Genomic DNA, 18897 nt, shown 5'->3' on the forward strand with positions numbered 1-18897 from the left:
ATATAAAAGCTTGTAATATAAACAAAATAATGCGAGGTAAAATGCTAATTATATAGCAATAAATGATAATAAAAAGCTTGTTTTTTTCCTTACACTAATGATATATACTAAAACCTATCACCTATGTTATGTGTTCTCCAAGAGATGAACAAATGCATCCACTTGTTAATATTGACTGAGCAAATAGCGTAAGTGTAACACTAACTAATTTACTAAAGTGTTGTCTTAAAATAGTTATCAACTGTAATAAGCCCATGAAAATACAAGAAACTAACTAGTTACAAACAAATAATGAGAAGCTCACACACCTTTTGGGAACCAACGGGCGCATAATGCGTTAATGCTGCTGACATCAACAATCACATGCGAGAATAGACTAGCCAAATCAGGCATGTATTTCTGCAAAACAAAACAAAAGATATCATTAACTTTATTTAACTTGAATAAAATAACTTACAAAACAATTACACATCTAGTAAAAGTGGCAATTTTGGCCTATTTACTTAAATATTAAGTCAAATCACGTCATAAGGTCAAACGTGTAAAAACAGCTTAAAATGGGCCAAAAAGAGTTAAGCGGGTCGAAAGTCACCAAAAGTGATTCAAAAAATTACATTATTATTATAATAATATAATTTGGTATACATATTTAATAGACTAATCATTTCTATAGACACCTATTCTTTTACCTTCAAGAACATAAAATCAACATAAACCGAATTTCCTGCAAGCATAGGAGTGTATGTGCCCACGTGTTCTTACAAATTCAATAACCTACACAAAATATCAGCTTTTGATTAGAGAAGAATCAGAAAAAAACAATAACTTCATTGAAGGATAAACTCATAAAAGTAACCAAAATGAGGTTTTGAAGTACCTTCTGTTCAGCTTCTTTTTCACTAATGGTACTTTGGATCACCTTTTCTGTCAAACCTACAATTAATACAAGGATACAACTCGTTAATCCAAAATGGTTTTTACTCAAAATTAAAATATTATATTATTTCAAAATAAACAAGCGCGACGCTACTTACCACTTGCTGCATGATGATGCTGACACCATTCTCCCATTTCATCAAGACACTTTTTTGGTTGATGTATAACCAAGTCAGGACCCTGATCCAATATTATATTATACTATATTCAAATCCTATGAAATTAACTATACACAAAAGCAACAAAATTATAATGATATTAACCGTGTATTAACTTACCTCTACAGAGTTATTCAACTTTCCATCTGTAATTATACAAGCAATCTCCAATATTCTATCTACTTCAATATTCAATCCTGCACATACAAATGGTCAATGGTCAACTACCCGTTTGGTTAACTTAATTTGTTTTTAAAGAAGTCAAAATTAAATACCGGTCATTTCCAAGTCGATCCACACAAGAGGCAACCTGTAATCTCCTTCTAACACAGTTTTATTGGTATCGATTTCTTTCTTAGAGTCACCTGCATCACAAAACAAACTGTGCAGATAAGTAACTACGTCTTTGTATATTGCAACAGTATTAAATTCAGTAAAAAGTTTTAATCAGTTATAATTATACCATTGGCTTTCTCTTTATTGTTAGCAGAACTGGTTGTCTCTATTTTATCATCTTCAACATCCATTTCTAGCAATGAAAATGCATTTGAGAGGTGGTCCATAGTTTTATTTGATGCTGTTTTTGGTTTTTTAACCATTAAGATCCTGTGATAGCAAACTGAGTGAGTTTCTGGTAAAATAATCATAATAAGGAAAATCTATAAAACTATACACTATTCTTTAACCAGATAAATACAGTTTGTAAAACCATGAATAAGAACATAAATGTAACATGACACATGTTCCTTGTGTGTTATCATGCTGTTTTGAAGTACAAACTGAAAAAGTGTACCATAGAGGTTTAAATTTCGTGAACGAATTAGTAAAACTAATAACTATAATAACATTTTCATACGATTGAAAGTCGGCTCAAGTATAATCATAGTGCAAAATCCACCTAAATCATTTTATTTAATGAATTAAATTACTATTAATATAGCATTGTTAATCATATTTGACAAACTAATTGCTCTTACTTTCGAGCTTTCTTCTTTCTAAATTTCTAGAAAAATTATCCATTTGAGACAGATTATTGCACAATAATTAATAAACTTAGTTAGCTCCAATATGGAGGTTGATAAGCATAATGAAAACAGGACCAATATAATAACAACTGAAGGCACAAAGAGTGAATAGAAAGTAGGGGTGTGCATAAAACCCAAAAAAACAGAACCGAAACAAAAACCGACGGTTTAGTTTTATGTTTTTGTAAAAACCGAACTTGCTATTTGGTTTTCGTTTTGCATGTAATAAAAACCGAATAACCCAAACCGAACCGAATTTATAAATTCATTTTTATTTTCATTTTTTACAATAATTTAATAAACATCTAACCAAATAATTTATGCCCATATTCATTATTTTGGGCCAAATTTTGTTTTTCGGCCCAAAATTTTCAAACTCAAGTGACAAAACGGTAAAAACCGAAACCAAACAGTTTTCAAAATTTCAAAAACCGAACCATGCACACCCCTAAACTATTAAGATTAATAAAACTTTACTATAACTATTAATTAATCACTTCTATAAAAAATTTAACCCAGAACACAATTAGTTACTAAACCCTAATGGCCATATTCAAACATGACAAATACTTAAAAAATATATGAAAGACTAATAATTTATACAATAAGAACAATGATTATGAGATTGAAAGATCTGGGTTTGATCCGCAATATGTTTTTCTAGGGTTTTAGTTGATTGTAAAGCAAGAAATTGGAAGCATTTGCAGTTAATTTGGTTGCATGATAATGAAATTGGTTACCTTCATACAGCAATCGGAGGTTGAAGATGACCGATTTGCAGCTCCAATCAATGAATTGGAACCACTCTCAATAGTCAAATTTAATTAATAGTTTTAGGGCATAAATTAATTTTATATTTATTGCTAAGGTCTATGGTGTGTTTTTTTAACTTATAATTAACCAACCGCTCACCGGCTCGTCATTAATTTCAGAGGAAAGCCACCGTTCGAAAAACCACTATGATAAGGCTCGAGCCGGAGAAAAAAACATTGGAAAACCGTTAGATCAATGTTCTTGTTAGATGCGCATTTAAATAGTGATTGTTATTGTGTGTGTTATGAAAAGAAAAACAACTTAGTAATGTATTTATATTATAATTATATGTAGAAATTATAATTAGACATGTAAAATTATTTATAAACGTGTTTAAGGTTATAAACAAATAATAAAAGAACGAAAGTAAGCTCCTTATGGGCAAACTCGAGCATTAGAAATAAAGTTTGAAACGATTTGAGGTCTAGCTCTCATAAGTTAATGAATGATTTTTAGGTGCGGACACATTTGGTTGTCTTCCAAATGGTAGTTGTTGCGGAGAGTTTGCATGATTAGTAGTTGGTTTCGGTAGTACAATGATACACATAATAGCATGCCTTTATCTAGAAGATGACATTTACATCCAATGCCATGTGTCGTCACGTCCCCACTCACGCTACCCTCTTTCTCCCCCTCAGTGCTACTGTGCTAGTGCCTTCCTCTCTGTTGCCCTTTCTCACCAAACTGTCAGTCGTTTTAACACCCCAGGGCTGCTACTTGGTATTTACTTGAACGGTTATTATCGTTGAACAGTTCACTGCACGTGGTCTAATTAAAAAACAATTAGTATAATGATTAACTGTAGTTATTGAATTAATGATTCAACTAATTCGTATGATATCACTTCATCACGATATACATACAATAGTCACTAAAAGTTCGAGATGTAAATTTTCATATTCATCCATTAATTTTTAATTTAAGATTTCATGATATTAGCTCCCCAATGCATGATTTGGACTAATAGGTGGGAAAATACTACATTTCATATAATTAGATGACCCCACAGGCCACATGTAAACATCTATAGGATACAATGATACATATATTAAGAGGGTGTTTGAAATTGCTTATGAAAACTTCTTATAATTTTTCAATAAGTTAATAAGTTATAAGTGTGTAATTTAACTTTTTTTTTCACAACAAAATCAATTCCAAACATCTCATTCCATTCCAAAAAATTTATAAGTTATAAGTTGGTGAAAATCAGCAATCCCAAACAACCCCTAAAATCGTAAGATGTTGTAATGGCCCACACGAAAATTAACAGACCCATATATACTTTCATATATTCCTTTCAAGAATAATAAGATTATTTTAGAAGCTTATTTTTAGGGGTCGAGCGTGTATTTTGCCAGGAGACCACAAAACTATAGGAAGCAGGCAACATAAACACATGATAAATATTTTAGCAAGAAGGCTTTTAGATTAGCTGGGGGGGGGGGGGGTTGCTCAACTGCTTGTCGTCTATCTACACTTTCGATTATTCACCTTTACATGATGCCATCCAAGTGACTTACTTAGTCACTTGGTCATGCCATATAATAAAAGTAACAAATAGTGGTATTGTGGTAAGCAATTAATACAAACTCTTACAAAACAAAAAGGAAAACATATTAATTGTTCTTTTTCTTAATGTATAATTAAAAAAAAATTATGACTTCTCATACACACAATAAAAGAAAAGGCAAGAATATGAGGCAAAAATATTTTTAAGAAAATACTATTTTCTTAAAAAAAAATCGCCTTAAAAGGGTTTTCTAAGAATTATTGAACAAGAAATTAAATAGTTGGAACCCGCCAAAACTAATATTGCTACAATGACGACTCCCGTCGATGCTCCAGCTCACTCGCCCGTGCCGGAAGTTATTAAACCGAAGAAAACCGATTACATGAAGCTTCCATGCCCTGTTCCTTACGAAGAGATCCACCGTGAAGCCATCAGTTAGTTTCTTGAATTATATTACTAAATTTGGTGTTGTTAGTTAGTTGTGTTATACTTGACTCATTATATGTTTTGTGTATCATATTATGAGGATCAAGAGTTTATTATGTTTTTAAATTTTTTGTTTTAGATTTAAAGAGTAAAATTATTTGCGAGTTTTTAGTTAAATATATTTTAGTATCTTATAGTATGTGATTGCTTGACTGCCTTGATTTAAAGCTCAAATGCTTTGTTTCCTATCAAGAATAATCCCACCCATAACCGAAATAATCGAACCCAACCGAAAATCAATAGTTTGGTTTTATGTTTTTTCTAAAACCGAATTTCGTGTTTAGAAATATAAAAATCTGAATTGAGTTTTATTTCCGAACCCAACCCGTAAAAGCAGAAAAACTGATTTTTGTTATTGAATTATTAAATAAAGATTTTTATTTTTGAATGTAAAGTAATTCATAAAAATTAATAGATTTGTCTTTAATAATTGCATTCAGTTCATATAAAATTAATAGATGGTGTACCCCAAAAGTTTGAGACCCAAATATATAATAATTAATCAATCATTAATTAACAAAAAAAAATATTTAGGCCCATTTTTCTCGGCCCAAATTTTCAAGCCTAAATGAAAAAACTCAAATCAAACTGAACCCATTGTAAAAACTGATCGGTTTTCAAAAGTTCAGAAACTGAATTTTCGTTTTTTTGTTTGGTTTGACCCACAACCGATTCATACACACCTCTAGTGAATTAGGACATTAAATCACCTGCAAATTAAAAACATAAGTAAAGTTGTTTTTATATGTTAGCAGTGTCTTAGATTGAATGCAATTTCTTGTTCTTTAGTGTCCTTAAAAGCCGAACATTTCGAGGGGATGCGATTCGACTTCATCAAGGGACTCAATCAGAGATTCTCAGTAAGTCACAGGTACTAATTCCACATTAACATTTATTCACTCTGTTCACTTGAACATTTTGGTTTGTGTCATAGCTTTACGGCATTCTTATGGGACCCACTGAGATTCCTTTCCAATCTGCTGAAACAATAAAAGTCCCTACTGCACACTATGATTTTGGTGCTAACTTTATAGATCCAAGGGTGAGTCATTACTTATTTACCATCCCATCTCGTCAAATACTCAATCTCAACCGTTGATCTGACGTTGATAATGTTGTTTGATGCGCGATAGTTGATACTTTTTGGAAGGTAATGACGAATGGGCGAGTCAACGGTGGAGTTAGATGTGACTTGTCAGAGAATCTTACCATGAGGGCCAATGCTCAGGTAGAATGGTAGATTGATTGTTGTTATTTACATAAATGTATTTTCCTATTTATTGTTTGGTTGAATAAACGTAATACTAGGTTATTTACCCGTGTTATATACAGATGGAAAATATAAAAAAATGTCATATAAATGCATATGCTATATATTTTAATGAATTGTAAATTTGTTATTTTTAATAACTTATCATGTTACATTAATTATAAGATTAATTATGACGTATACAATGTTGTTTTAATTGAAAAAAAAACATACAAAGGTAAACAGTGTAAAATGACAACTTAAAACATCTTTCTAACTTAAACCATAAAACCTAAGAGACATATTACTAAAAGCTTCATCATCTAATGAAGTCATGTGTTATATGCCCAAAAAAATATTGCAATATTCAAAAAGACATATTAATAAAAACTTCATCATCGTTGTAATTTAAAAAAAATCATCTTTAACTCCTATAACTAAACATAACACCACGACATCCAGAAAACTGGTGTGAAAATGAAAGAATTATTGATGTTTATATTGTTGAAATCATGTTGAATTATCTTTGGAACTAAATTATAAAAAAATAAATTTACTATAATTAAATAATTCTAAAATTAAATATAATTGAATTCTCTCCAAATAACTGACAATGAAATATTAATATGCGCTTGTAAATGTTTATAAAAGTATTGACCGAGCTATATACGATAAACCAACATTTTCACCAAACTTTGTAATAAATATATTAATAGATAAGATGGTAATTTATCATTCTTTCTAAATAATAAAGAATGCAGGCTCAATGTAGGTGAATAATGCAATCTCAGTGTATGCTATATAGTAGTAACTTACGACGTTATTTTTGTTAACGCTTGTAAAAATAGAAATGAGAATAAATGCAACTTTTTTATATGTTCAATGTTATATGCATAAATTAAGAAAAACTTAATGTTTTGTCATAATTATAACATTTTAATATAATCTTGATTTCAAATTTAAATATTTACAATGAAATAGAAAGTATCTGGAATTCTAAAAATGTGTACGTAATATGTTATCATCATAATAATAGTTTTTTATAGTGATAATTTGTGAAAATCAATTTTAATTAAAATATGTTTAATTTTTGAAATAATTAAAAATAAAAATGTTAATTTTGACAAAATTCAAAGAATTTAATACAATGTTGAATTCAAATTCAAATCACATTATGTAATCATTAATTGTTATTTGACTGAAATTTTATTAAAAATATGGAAAGTATTTTGAGATTGGAAAACTTTTAATGCGAGATTTTTAACTTTAATTTGAATCGATTTTTCGTGTTAAATAATATTAAATCATAATTATGATATTATATGCATAATTATGCTTAAATTAAGGACCAGTTAAATATAGTGTGGTTCTATTTATGCATAAATTATGGAAGTCGATCGGTTTTAATTTATAGTGACAATTTTGACATACTGAAAAGATTTTAATATAATCTTGAATTCAAATTCAGATAACTATTATCTAATGATGAAATGGTATTTTAATGAAATTTTAATAAAAATATGGAAAGTATTTTAATGAAAGTATTTTAAGGACCAGTAAAATATATCAGAGTTTTATTTGAAGCATGAATTTTGACATAATTAAAAGATTTAATATAATATTAAATTCAAATTCATATCACATTATGTAGACATTAATTGTAATTCATCTGAAATTTTATTAAAATCTCGAAAGTATTTTGAGATTGGAAAACATTTAATGCGACATTTTTAACTTCAATTTGTTATGATTTTTTTGTGTTAAATAATATTAAATCATAGTTATGCTATTATATGCATAGCTATGCTTAAATTTAGCACCAGCTAGTTGTAATGAATAATTATTATTAGAATTAGAAAAAGAAAAAAATAATTACTGACATATACCAATTTGTAGTTCATTTTCTGATGATTGTATAACACAAGGGCATCAAGAAAATCATTTGTGGTAGCTCTGTTGGATGAAGTTCTAACTGACCATTTGTTATCACATTCACTTAAAATAAATATAGTCGATTGTTTTCGACGAACACGCAATTCAGCCAGTAGCTCAACCAATCAATTTGCAAAACATACATTTTTATCACATTTTGTTAACAAAACATTAAAAAACGACCACTTTATGATGTTGAATTCGAAGTGTTTGAGGCATCTTTAAACTTGTCACTATTACTTTCCGCAAATTCATTCAGAATTTCGTGCAAAAGTTATTATAATATAAAATATGTAAAACCTACCTAAAATATTATAATTCATTATAATACTTACCAGAATTTGGAGTTTAGGATCCTGAATTATTATGTAGAAAGAATTCATCAAATTCAAACAGTTTCAAACAACCTCTATGACAAAACACAAAAAATTAATTAACAATGTATAAACAAAATATAGATGAAGATGATAAAAATAAAAAAATGATTAGAGAAACGGGATTGAATGAATAAAAAATTATTGTATAAACCATAAATACTATATAAATAACAAATCGATTAAGGAAATGAGATTTAATGAACAAAACCTAAATTATGAAGAAACAGACAATGAAAACAAAAAAAAATCAAAATATGAAAATCTCAGAATAGTGAGAAATGTTATGACACCTGAGAAACGGGAGATGATCTTTATAATTTGATAATAGCTAATATATCCGTGAGAGAAATTGATTGACGGTAAGTTGGAGAGAGATATATGAAAGAGTTGAATGTGGATTAGGGCTTCTTAACAATAGGGTTTAAATAAGAGGAATTAAGTGAGTTGACATTTAGTAATTGGAAGGTGGTGACATGGCATCTAGTTGGCATCTAGGTGGACACCCTAGAATGACGCTACGTGGACAATTTATGTTGCTTTAATATATTAGTAAGATTTTTTTCTCGACTCAGCTAACGAGTGAGCCTGGCATGTCGCATGGATTGTTCAACTTCGATTACAAGGTAACTTGTTTTCCTTGTGATGTAGAATACTATTTGGTTGTTTTATTTAATAACTTGTTTCTTATGCAGGGTAGTGACTATAGGAGTCAACTTAAATTCGGAAATGGAGCCTTGCTTGGAGCTAGTTATTTTCAGGTATAAGTTTTTTCATATCTTATATTAATGCATATATTTGATCATGCAAATATTTTATTAGCATGTGTACAGTCATATTTGGTTCTTCTCTAATTAAATTCATTATGTATTACTAATTTGGCTTACCAGTCAAGAATAAAAGGTTGCTTACTAATTTTATTCTATAACTTTTTCTGCACACGCGTCGAATTAAGGATTTAGCATTAGTTTGAAAACGATTTTAATTTGTAATATTTCATTTGCAGAGCATGACACCTCACCTGTCTTTAGGCGGGGAAGTATCATATGATGGTGAGCATCGTAAGTCTGGTGTTGGTTACGCTGCTCGATACAACATGGATAAAATGGTAATTTCATCAACCTAACTTGCCTGGAAATTTGGCAAGTTCTTATTTTTTTAAATTCTAGTATTCTATTTTTTTTCTATGCAGGTTGCTGTAGGACAAGTTGCTAATACAGGAAATGTGGCTCTTAGCTATGTACAGAAAGTGTCAAAAAGGTATGCAATTTAATATTCTTCTTAATATTATTAGTTCTAATATGTTACATAGATTAACACATATATGTTGATTTTCTTGTGACAGCTTTCCTTGGCATCTGATTTAATTTATAGTCACACGTTAAAAGATATCACTGCCAGCTTTGGTTATGATTATAGACTTCACCAGGTACTTTAACAAAGCCTTGTTTTTTTTATGTTCATTGTTTTCACAGTGTTTCCTCATTCAATAGTTTTTGTACTGATTTTTGAGCAATTACAAAACTCATTTCTACAAGGCCTTAAGACCAGATGATTTGTATCTTTGACCAGTTTGACACGTTTGTTAACTTTAAAATGATCTCGTTTTTATGTTGACAGTGTCGGCTTAGAGGGAAGATTGATTCAAATGGCTGCATATATGCTTTTCTTGAAGAAAAGTTGAATGTGGGTCTCAAATTTATTCTATCTGCAGAGGTAAATACATATACTGCTCAATAGCTCAATACATAAATGAAATTTAAACAAGAAGTTGAAGCGGGTTAATGTGTTTGGAACCAGTCAATACGGTTAACTTTGTGGGATTGTCCCGTTTTTGTTTTTTTCAAAATAAATAGTGAGTGTCAAAAATGATTACAGATATAATCGATAATAATCTATTTTTTAATCAATTGATTTAGGATTTTATTGTATTGAAACTACACATTAGGTAACTTATGGCTCGAGTAAACGTGAATAAAATGATTTATGAGCTTTATGTATTAAAATACACATCTAGTAAAAAGGCATTGAAATTGGTCGACTTATGACACATTTTTTATCTTTTTTTTTGCCAAACTATGTATACACAGTTAGACCACAAGAAGAAAGACTACAAGTTTGGTTTTGGATTGACAGCTGGAGAATAGATGCACATGCATATGAAAAACATCATCGTGCCAGACGGATTAACTTATCATCGTACAAACAAATGTCCGAGATTTTTGTACCTTTTTTCTAGCAGACATTATTTTTGGTGACAGCTCTAGTTGCATCTACAGTTTACAACAACATTTACATATGTTAGTTTTTGCAGTTTGGATTATATGAAAATAACGGTTAAATGTCAGAAACCTCTTTTCCTGTGTTTCTTCAACGCATATCCACTCCTTTCTCTTTATTGCACAATCAATTTCAACCAGTCACCGGTTATGCAATCAAAACCAAATAAAGGATGATCTAGGTCGGTGACGGATCTAGAACATAATTCTAGGGGTAGCGCAAAAAATTTTTTGATCGTACATTACCGGAAATCTTTTTACCCGTTTTGTGCGTATTGGAAGCCGGTTTCGCGTTTTGCGCGTATGGGGCCCGGTAACGCGTTTCGCACTTCCCCAGCCTGGTTACGCGCTACATGCACTGGCGTTAAATTACCTGTTTCGTGTGTACTGGCGCCCAGCTACCAGTTTCGGGGGGTTTGGTAATGCATTTCGAGTGTACCGGCGCCCGGTAACGCGTTTCGCTCATACAACCACCTTGTTATGCGTTTCACGCATCCCGGGCCTAGTTTAGCAGTACACGCGTCTCCACGCCCGGTCACCTATTTAGCGCATGCGGGCGCCTGGTTGCGCGTTTCGTACCGGCGCACGGTAACCCGTTTCATGCCTACCTTCACCCGATTATTTAAGTTAGGCTTTTAAGTTTTAATTAAATGGTAGGCTTTTAATCATCTTACGCTTTTAAAACTTTAAAAGGTAAAGTTTTGGGCTTTTCAAAACTTTTGAGGGGTAGCGTAATATAATTTTCAGGGGTAACGTAATGCATAAAACATAAAAATTTCCACTTCGCCGGAAAAGTTGAGGGGTAGCGTGCTACCCCTCATAATATGCTAAGTCCGCCTCTGATCTAGGTAGTTAAAGGCAAGTGAAGATAGACAACTTAACCTAGTAAATTACAATCATGAATGCTGACCAGATTAATTGTTTCTTAGAGCATTCTCAACGTATTTCCTATATCTTTGTGAGAGAGTTTTGTAAATTATATGGTATGGTTACGAGTGGTTGTGAGCAGGGGAGAGAGAAAATGTTATATGTAAAAGTTAAATTTGAGGTTTTACTATTTACATTTTACACCGTATAATTTTCTAATATTTTCTGAAAGTGGTTGTGAGTGAATGAGAGAGAAAAGATAATGATAAATGCATAAAAAGTATTATTTAATGGAACAGACATGAGAAAATGCAGTGTTTTTTGTAATTATATGAATATATATAGAAAATAGGCTGGGAATACTCCTGTACATTAACCTTTGCCAATAGTTAATGTGACATTTTTCTACATCATAATGATGAAATGTACATTTGTTTGGTGGGTGAATTAGAGACTAATATTTTTCCTTGTTGGACAAAAATAGTCGTTACGTGTAGGCAAATATTACATACTCTTTACCACACACCGTACTCTAGTATGCTCTCAGAGCATACAATTTACTCTTATAGAGAACAATTTAAGCGTGATATGTCCTGATTTAATTGGTCTATACGCTATATTACATGTGTAAACTAAATACTCTAGCACGCATAGACTAATAATTACAATTGATAATAACTTGGTCATAATTTTAGGTAAACTTAAAGGTGAATCACATGCTTTTAGTCATGTGTGATGATCGATCGGTAATAGTTTTTTTATTACGGTAAACCAAAACTGAACTGTTGAAATTTAAAACCAAATCTAACCAAACCAAACCAAACTATTAATTTCTGTTTGGTTTCACGGTTTAAACATCACCAATCTTTTGGCCTTTATGTTTAGACTTTTGATTAAGCATAATAATAATAATAACAAGCTAATTTAAAGTCAACTGTGAGTATGTGACCCATCAATGATTATTTAAGAGGTTGAATGTTAGTTAAGCTTATTATAAAATATAAATAACTAGATTAATCCACATAATAACATATAGTGGCAGGCTAGGGGAAAAAAAAGTAGAAAACTGAAGAATCATATTTTTTTCATGTAAAAAAATAAAAAAAATTATTTTTATATTTAAAAACACATTTTTACGTAATCTTTTTTGAGCTTTTACATATAAAACATGTAGAAGTCATTTTCATAATTTAAAAAAAAATCAGCTAAAAAAGGTTAAAAAATATATTTTTTTTAGAAAATTAAGTTTTTTTATTGGAATTTTCTACGTCTATTTATAAGCAAAAGCTCCAAAAAAATTTATGCTAAAACTAATTTTTACATGTGAAATCGAACTGTATATTATTTTTTATATGTAAAATATATGGTTCTCCAATTCTTCACTTTTTTTAAGTTCCTTATTAGTTATTAACCCTCCCCATAATTTAAGTTCCTAATCAACCCTCCCCATAACATATAATCCAAAATATTTAAAAACTAAAATATATCTTAAATCATACTATCCAGCTCATACGATTAGTTTTTTACGGTTAGTTTTTAATATAAACTATAAACCAAAACATAAAATATGGTTTAAAACTATTAAGCCAACCGACGGCTTAAAAGTAAAAAAGAAAAAAAAAACATGATCAAAAGACGAAAAAATTAAAGGATTTTATGATTTTAAACTGAAGCGTTGAACGAGATATGTAAATTTCCACTAAAATAGTAATAATAATAAACAGGATAAGGTGATAGGCACGGGCCTCTTGCGGTCCCATCAAAACGTTGCAATGTCATTTTCTTCAATACTAAATATTAAACACTGCACTATTTTTGTCCACTGTGTGTGTAATCCACAGCTTCTATTATTCAGCTTCATATCTTCTCTCTGTAAGTCTACGCTATTTATTTCGCTACAACTGATTTAGTAATAATAATAATAATAATCATCCTCTGTTTCACATAATCAATCAGGGCTACGATCTGACTTTAGTCTTATGATTTGATTGTCTTTTAAGTTTCTAATTTTGGTCTTAGATCTTTATCTGCTTGAATTAGGGTTTTTATTTGATGGAACCTTAATTGCTCATGTTTTTGAGTTGGTTATTAGTTAAAATAATATCAATCTTTGATGGTTGAATATTACTAACAATTCAATTTAACATGCTTTGGTACCATTTGACTTGAAAGTTGACCTATAGCCCAATTTTGGCAAATCAACCACCATGTGGACTGTTATTTTGCTCATGTGGCGGGTTAAATTCTTTTACACTAAAGTAAAACAAAAGTAAATTGTTTAAATTTATTATCAGTGGTTCATATGTTAAAATTTAATACCACTGATTTGTTCATAATTTTTAAAATTTTATATGCATTAGATACACATGTATATGAAAAACCGTCAAACTGATTTGTTCATGTGTTTTATAAATTTTGTGCTGTTTACCTACATATGTGTAGTAGGTTATATACATATGACAATAAGCATTACATTTATAATACTTTCTTTTATTTTTAAGTAAGATTGAAAATTTCATAACATTTTCTCTGGTTCTAGTCATTTACAGTAGTTCAAAATGCAAAGGGCAATTGGATCTTTCATATCACATGGAAGCATTGTGAAGAATGCGGTTCTCCAACACGTTCGTTTCGTCAACCCGGTTGCACAAGCTCTTGTTAGACCAAGACACGAGTCAACTTCTGCTGCTCGTATGGAAGAACATGGTTTTGAGAAAACTATTATTTCAGATATTTTGAAATCCAAAGGAAAAAGTGCAGACGGCTCGTGGCTCTGGTGCACCACCGAGGATTCCGTGTATGATGCTGTCAAATCAGTAAGTATATATGTGTGTGTGTGAATTGTGGGTTTTAGTATGAATACAAAATGAGTATATTATACATTGCAGATGACACAACACAATGTTGGAGCATTGGTGGTGGTCAAACCCGGGGAGGAAAAGTCGGTTGCTGGAATTATCACAGAAAGAGGTGATTAATTGAGTTTATAAAATTATGAATACATAAAATTACATTATTTTGGTTAAAATATGTTAAAACGCGATATATTTCTTCAGATTATCTCAGGAAAATCATCGTTCAGGGAAGATCATCCAAGTCAACTAAGGTTGGAGATATCATGACCGAAGAGGTATGAAATGTAATTTGTGGGTTGTGTTTAACTTGTTTTATTTTGCTTTTTAACGGGTCGGGTTCTGAATCGTTTTATTTTTTATGGTTACAGAACAAGCTTATCACAGTCACTCCAGACACTAAAGTCTTGAAAGCAATGCAGTTAATGACAGGTATATATAGTCATATACTGCGTAGTAATTGCATGGTTTGACTAGGTCAACAGCCTTTAATTTATAAACCTTTTTTTATGTTTAATGTTGATAGATAATCGTATCAGACACATTCCGGTGATTGGTGAAAAGGGTATGTTGGGTATGGTTTCGATTGGAGACGTGGTTCGTGCGGTTGTAAGTGAGCACAGGGAAGAGCTTGAACGGTTGAATGCCTTTATACAAGGAGGCTATTAGAACTGTTGATGATGGTGATGATGACGATAATAATAATGATGATGATAATAATAATAAGTTGATGCCCGATAACTTGGTCGTTTTACGAATTTGTAAATATGTTTATACACTATGTTTTAGCGCATGTTTTTCTATGTTGTGTTGCTTGGACGACTTGATAATGAAAAGCTTGAAGCTTTGTATGTGTATGTTTCACGTCGATGGTAAGGATTTTGTGTGGTGGTAATATAAGTGCGTGTCAGATCTGGCTGGGCCGGGTTAGGTTAGGTTGATCCATGAACACCGAGTGGCCTGCATCAACCTTGAACGATGGTGTAAGTGCCGTTCGTTCTTCGGGTGGTTGAATGTTGAGTCTTTGAAGAAGTCTCAACCTTGAACGATACTCCTGTAAGTGGCATGCTTGTTTGTATAATAGTTTTTGTATATAACTTTCAGAAACAAATAAATGTACAATGTGAGTGTATATGAAAGAAGATTAGAAAGATGACAAATTATAAGTATACTCCGTATTAGTTTTGAAAAATCAAAATAAGAACTTAATTCAATGAACTTTCTAGAATAATTTGACTTAAATTGATTGTATTTTTGTATAAGATGTTCTGACTGTTCATTTAATTCTAGACAGAATTACAAATTTTGTCCTTTAAAATAAGACGAATTACGGTTCGTGTCATTTTCTAAGTTTCCTTGCAGGCGGTGTACTTTAAACTTTTTTTTCCTACAAGTTATGTCCTTTACGCTAACTGGGTTAGAAAAACTCTGTTAAATCCCATCACGTGAGAAGCATGTGAGGGCATTTTTGTCTTTTCACCTGTACCTGCAACTTCTTATTCTTCAAAATAGAAAAATACCAAAAAACTCGCTGGCCGGACTCGAACCCGCGACCTCAGGCCGGACCAGAGTGTAACACACACACACCAGCCAACTGCGCTGGTGTGTCAGTTGGTTTAACATCGTAAACGTTTTAATATATACATAAACATATCTAAACCCAATTTGATTATAAACCCTAACCATGCAATTGATTAATTCGTTCTATGTTCGTTTAATTAATCGTCGATGAAACATGGGTTAAATTGATCTCGTCAATTCATCACCTCAACGGCTATTTTCATTGAATTGCAAAATCAAAAGCTAATCATTCGATTGTTAGAATTTCTATTTTTGGGCTTTTGTATTCCACCTGAGCCTAATAACACCAGGTGCCTGCACCACTGGTCCAATATCATCTAGAGGTGGTCAACGGGGTTTTTCGTGTTTCGGGATTGGTAAAAAAAAGTCAAATAAGTCAATTTAAGTATGATCCGTTTCTGGTTATGGTCTAGTTTTCAACCGGTTTTGTGGGGTTTTTATCGGATTTTGGCCGGGCCGTGTCCGGGTTTTAACCGGATAGAACTGAACCAGTTCCAGTTGGCCCGGCTCGTTTACGGGTACAAATACGATTTCTCTGAAGAAGAAGAAGTTGAATCAATTTAACCCATGTTTCATCGACGACTGAGGTGATGAATTGTATGTTTGAATTCGTCACAGTGAGCTTTACAAAAGCCCTAACATTAATTAAACGAACATAGAACGAATTAATCAATTGCATGGTTAGGGTTTATAATCAAATTGGGTTTAGATATGTTTATGTATTTATTAAAACGTTTACGATGTTAAACCAACTGACACACCAGCGCAGTTGGCTTGTGTGTGTGTGTTACACTCTGGTCCGGCCTGAGGTCGCGGGTTCGAGTCCGGCCAGCGAGTTTTTTGGTATTTTTCTATTTTGAAGAAGAAGAAGAAGTTGCAGGTACAGGTGAAAAGACAAAAATGCCCTCACATGCTTCTCACGTGATGGGATTTAACAGAGTTTTTCTAACCCAGTTAGCGTAAAGGACATAACTTGTAGGAAAAAAAAGTTTAAAGTACACCGCCTGCAAGGAAACTTAGAAAATGACACGAACCGTAATTCGTCTTATTTTAAAGGACAAAATTTGTAATTCTGTCTTAATTCTATGACAAAAAAAAGTCGTTTTTTATTTAATATTTTAATTGTAAAACGTGCATTGATCTAGAATAATCTCTTGTCGTCTCTCGAAGTATTTGAAGGGGAAAAGTGGAAAACTAAATCCCAATTAAAATTAAAATTTTCAAAAAAGAAAAGAAAAACTTTAACGGGTTAGTGTTTAATAAAACACGTTCGGGATTCGTTTATCGTTTTAAATAGGTAACATATCAACAATACACATTCAGACTCCTTTATCACAACAACATCACCTTATAATACTAAAAAATGATTAAATATGAATTGTAACTTCATTTTATTATGTTAATATGTCTTGATAATTCTTTATCGTGTTTTGTTAGTTGTGGTTAAGTGTATTGGGTCATTTGTTTTATTGAAATTGCTCATATTTAAACGTGTTTAACATGTTGTGTCATGTTATTTATCTAATCGCATTTAATCGTGTTAAGTGTGTTGCATCATGTGACTCGCTTATTAAGCAATGCTTGTGTTAGTGCTTACAAAAATGACTCTTGTGTTCGTGTTCGCGAGTATGTTGAACATGTTGTGCCGAACACGCCCAACTAAAAACAAAATAACATGTGTTACCACTTTAAGTTAAAACACTCTTAATAGTGAGTGATGTGAACCTACATAATTTTTTTAGGTGTAGTTTGGGTCAAGATTGGACACAACAACTATCGTCAAGGATGTTTAGTATCTAATATGTTAGCATGGAACCTTTTTGTAACAATTTAAACAATAAAATATTCCAACTCAAATGAAATTTTTTTATAAACGGTGTGGTTTGATTAATTGCATTTGTTTGTTTATCGCTCACTCTTAGTTACAAACTCAGGTTTATACATATAGCTCGATATTAGAAGAAAGTTAATCTAAAGGATCAGAGAATTAGTACTTAACTAATAAAATAAATATGCTTGAAGAGAAAAGTTAATGAAATGATTTTAAAAAAATATTATTAATTTTTAGAAGTTAGTCATTAGTAGAAAAATTAAAAATCAAATGATTAACTTTAAATAATGACAATTTTCATATCTAAAATCTAAATAAAAGGATTTTTAATAACCCTTACAACGTTGACAATAATTGCTTATTTTTCGTGGTAGTATTCAATAAACTGACATGTTTAGATGAACGTGTTGTGTTCGGGTTCTCTAGTCATGTTGAAGTGACTAGTCATGTGACAACACATTTTTTCCAACTCAATTGCGAAAATTAATTGCGAACTTCTAAAAAATTAATAATGTTTTTTTAAAGTTAATCATTTGATTTTTAATTTTTCTACTAATGACTAACTTCTAAAAATTAATAATATTTTTTTAAAATCATTTCATTAACTTTTCTCTTCCAACATATTTATTTTATTAGTTAAGTACTAATTCTCTGATCCTTTACATTAACCATCTATTAATTGCGAAAATTAACTCCTCTTACTGGTTTGTACTGTTCATCAATAATGCAACATATTATGTACATGGTACAACATGTTATTTCTATCATTGCTTTCCACGCTATCTATATGCGCTTTCTTCTTCGTCTTCCCTACACAAGTTTCTTTACGTGTCTTTTTGATTACTTGGAAACGTTTTACTTGATTTAATTTTCTAGACATACAACTTAATAAAATTTCTAAATTTGCAACCAATCCAAGATTCCAAGTACTCTTTAAAGTTTAATCAAACGAGTGCGTAATTTAATGCGTTTCATCATACAACTTAGTTCAAGAAAGCATTAAA

At 31.1% G+C, this 18897-nt stretch overlaps 2 protein-coding genes and 1 pseudogene across 2 annotated transcripts; 2 read left to right on the plus strand and 1 right to left on the minus strand.

The window, feature by feature from the left end:
• Positions 1-308: 308 nt before the first annotated feature.
• Positions 309-2948, minus strand: LOC143632672 (oligoribonuclease-like; annotated as a pseudogene).
• A 1804-nt stretch (positions 2949-4752) lies between these two features.
• Positions 4753-10630, plus strand: LOC143632673 (mitochondrial import receptor subunit TOM40-1-like). Its single transcript, XM_077101134.1, has 11 exons — positions 4753-4876; positions 5718-5798; positions 5870-5974; positions 6062-6156; positions 9059-9109; positions 9179-9244; positions 9490-9591; positions 9676-9747; positions 9829-9912; positions 10104-10199; positions 10574-10630. The coding sequence occupies exons 1-11, from the start codon at positions 4753-4755 to the stop codon at positions 10628-10630; spliced, it is 933 nt and encodes a 310-aa protein (XP_076957249.1).
• Positions 10631-14168: 3538 nt separating this feature from the next.
• Positions 14169-15338, plus strand: LOC143632612 (CBS domain-containing protein CBSX3, mitochondrial-like). Its single transcript, XM_077101086.1, has 5 exons — positions 14169-14445; positions 14518-14599; positions 14686-14759; positions 14853-14913; positions 15008-15338. The coding sequence occupies exons 1-5, from the start codon at positions 14188-14190 to the stop codon at positions 15148-15150; spliced, it is 618 nt and encodes a 205-aa protein (XP_076957201.1). The 5' UTR covers positions 14169-14187; the 3' UTR covers positions 15151-15338.
• Positions 15339-18897: the final 3559 nt, after the last annotated feature.

The sequence above is a fragment of the Bidens hawaiensis genome, unplaced genomic scaffold (assembly GCF_021521415.1).
Source record: "Bidens hawaiensis isolate Kalapana, Puna unplaced genomic scaffold, B.hawaiensis_p1.1 tig00006520_1, whole genome shotgun sequence".
NCBI classification, from domain to species: Eukaryota; Viridiplantae; Streptophyta; class Magnoliopsida; order Asterales; family Asteraceae; genus Bidens; species Bidens hawaiensis.

Bases quoted from the DNA above. Each gene is read 5' to 3' on its own strand.
- LOC143632673 (XM_077101134.1), top strand. From the start codon at position 4,753: ATGACGACTCCCGTCGATGCTCCAGCTCACTCGCCCGTGCCGGAAGTT. The intron at 9,110-9,178 runs GTAACTTGTTTT...TTTCTTATGCAG, and splicing joins TGTTCAACTTCGATTACAAG to GGTAGTGACTATAGGAGTCA. The intron at 9,592-9,675 runs GTAATTTCATCA...TTTTCTATGCAG, and splicing joins GATACAACATGGATAAAATG to GTTGCTGTAGGACAAGTTGC.
- LOC143632612 (XM_077101086.1), top strand. From the start codon at position 14,188: ATGCAAAGGGCAATTGGATCTTTCATATCACATGGAAGCATTGTGAAG. The intron at 14,600-14,685 runs GTGATTAATTGA...ATATTTCTTCAG, and splicing joins TGGAATTATCACAGAAAGAG to ATTATCTCAGGAAAATCATC. The intron at 14,914-15,007 runs GTATATATAGTC...TAATGTTGATAG, and splicing joins AGCAATGCAGTTAATGACAG to ATAATCGTATCAGACACATT.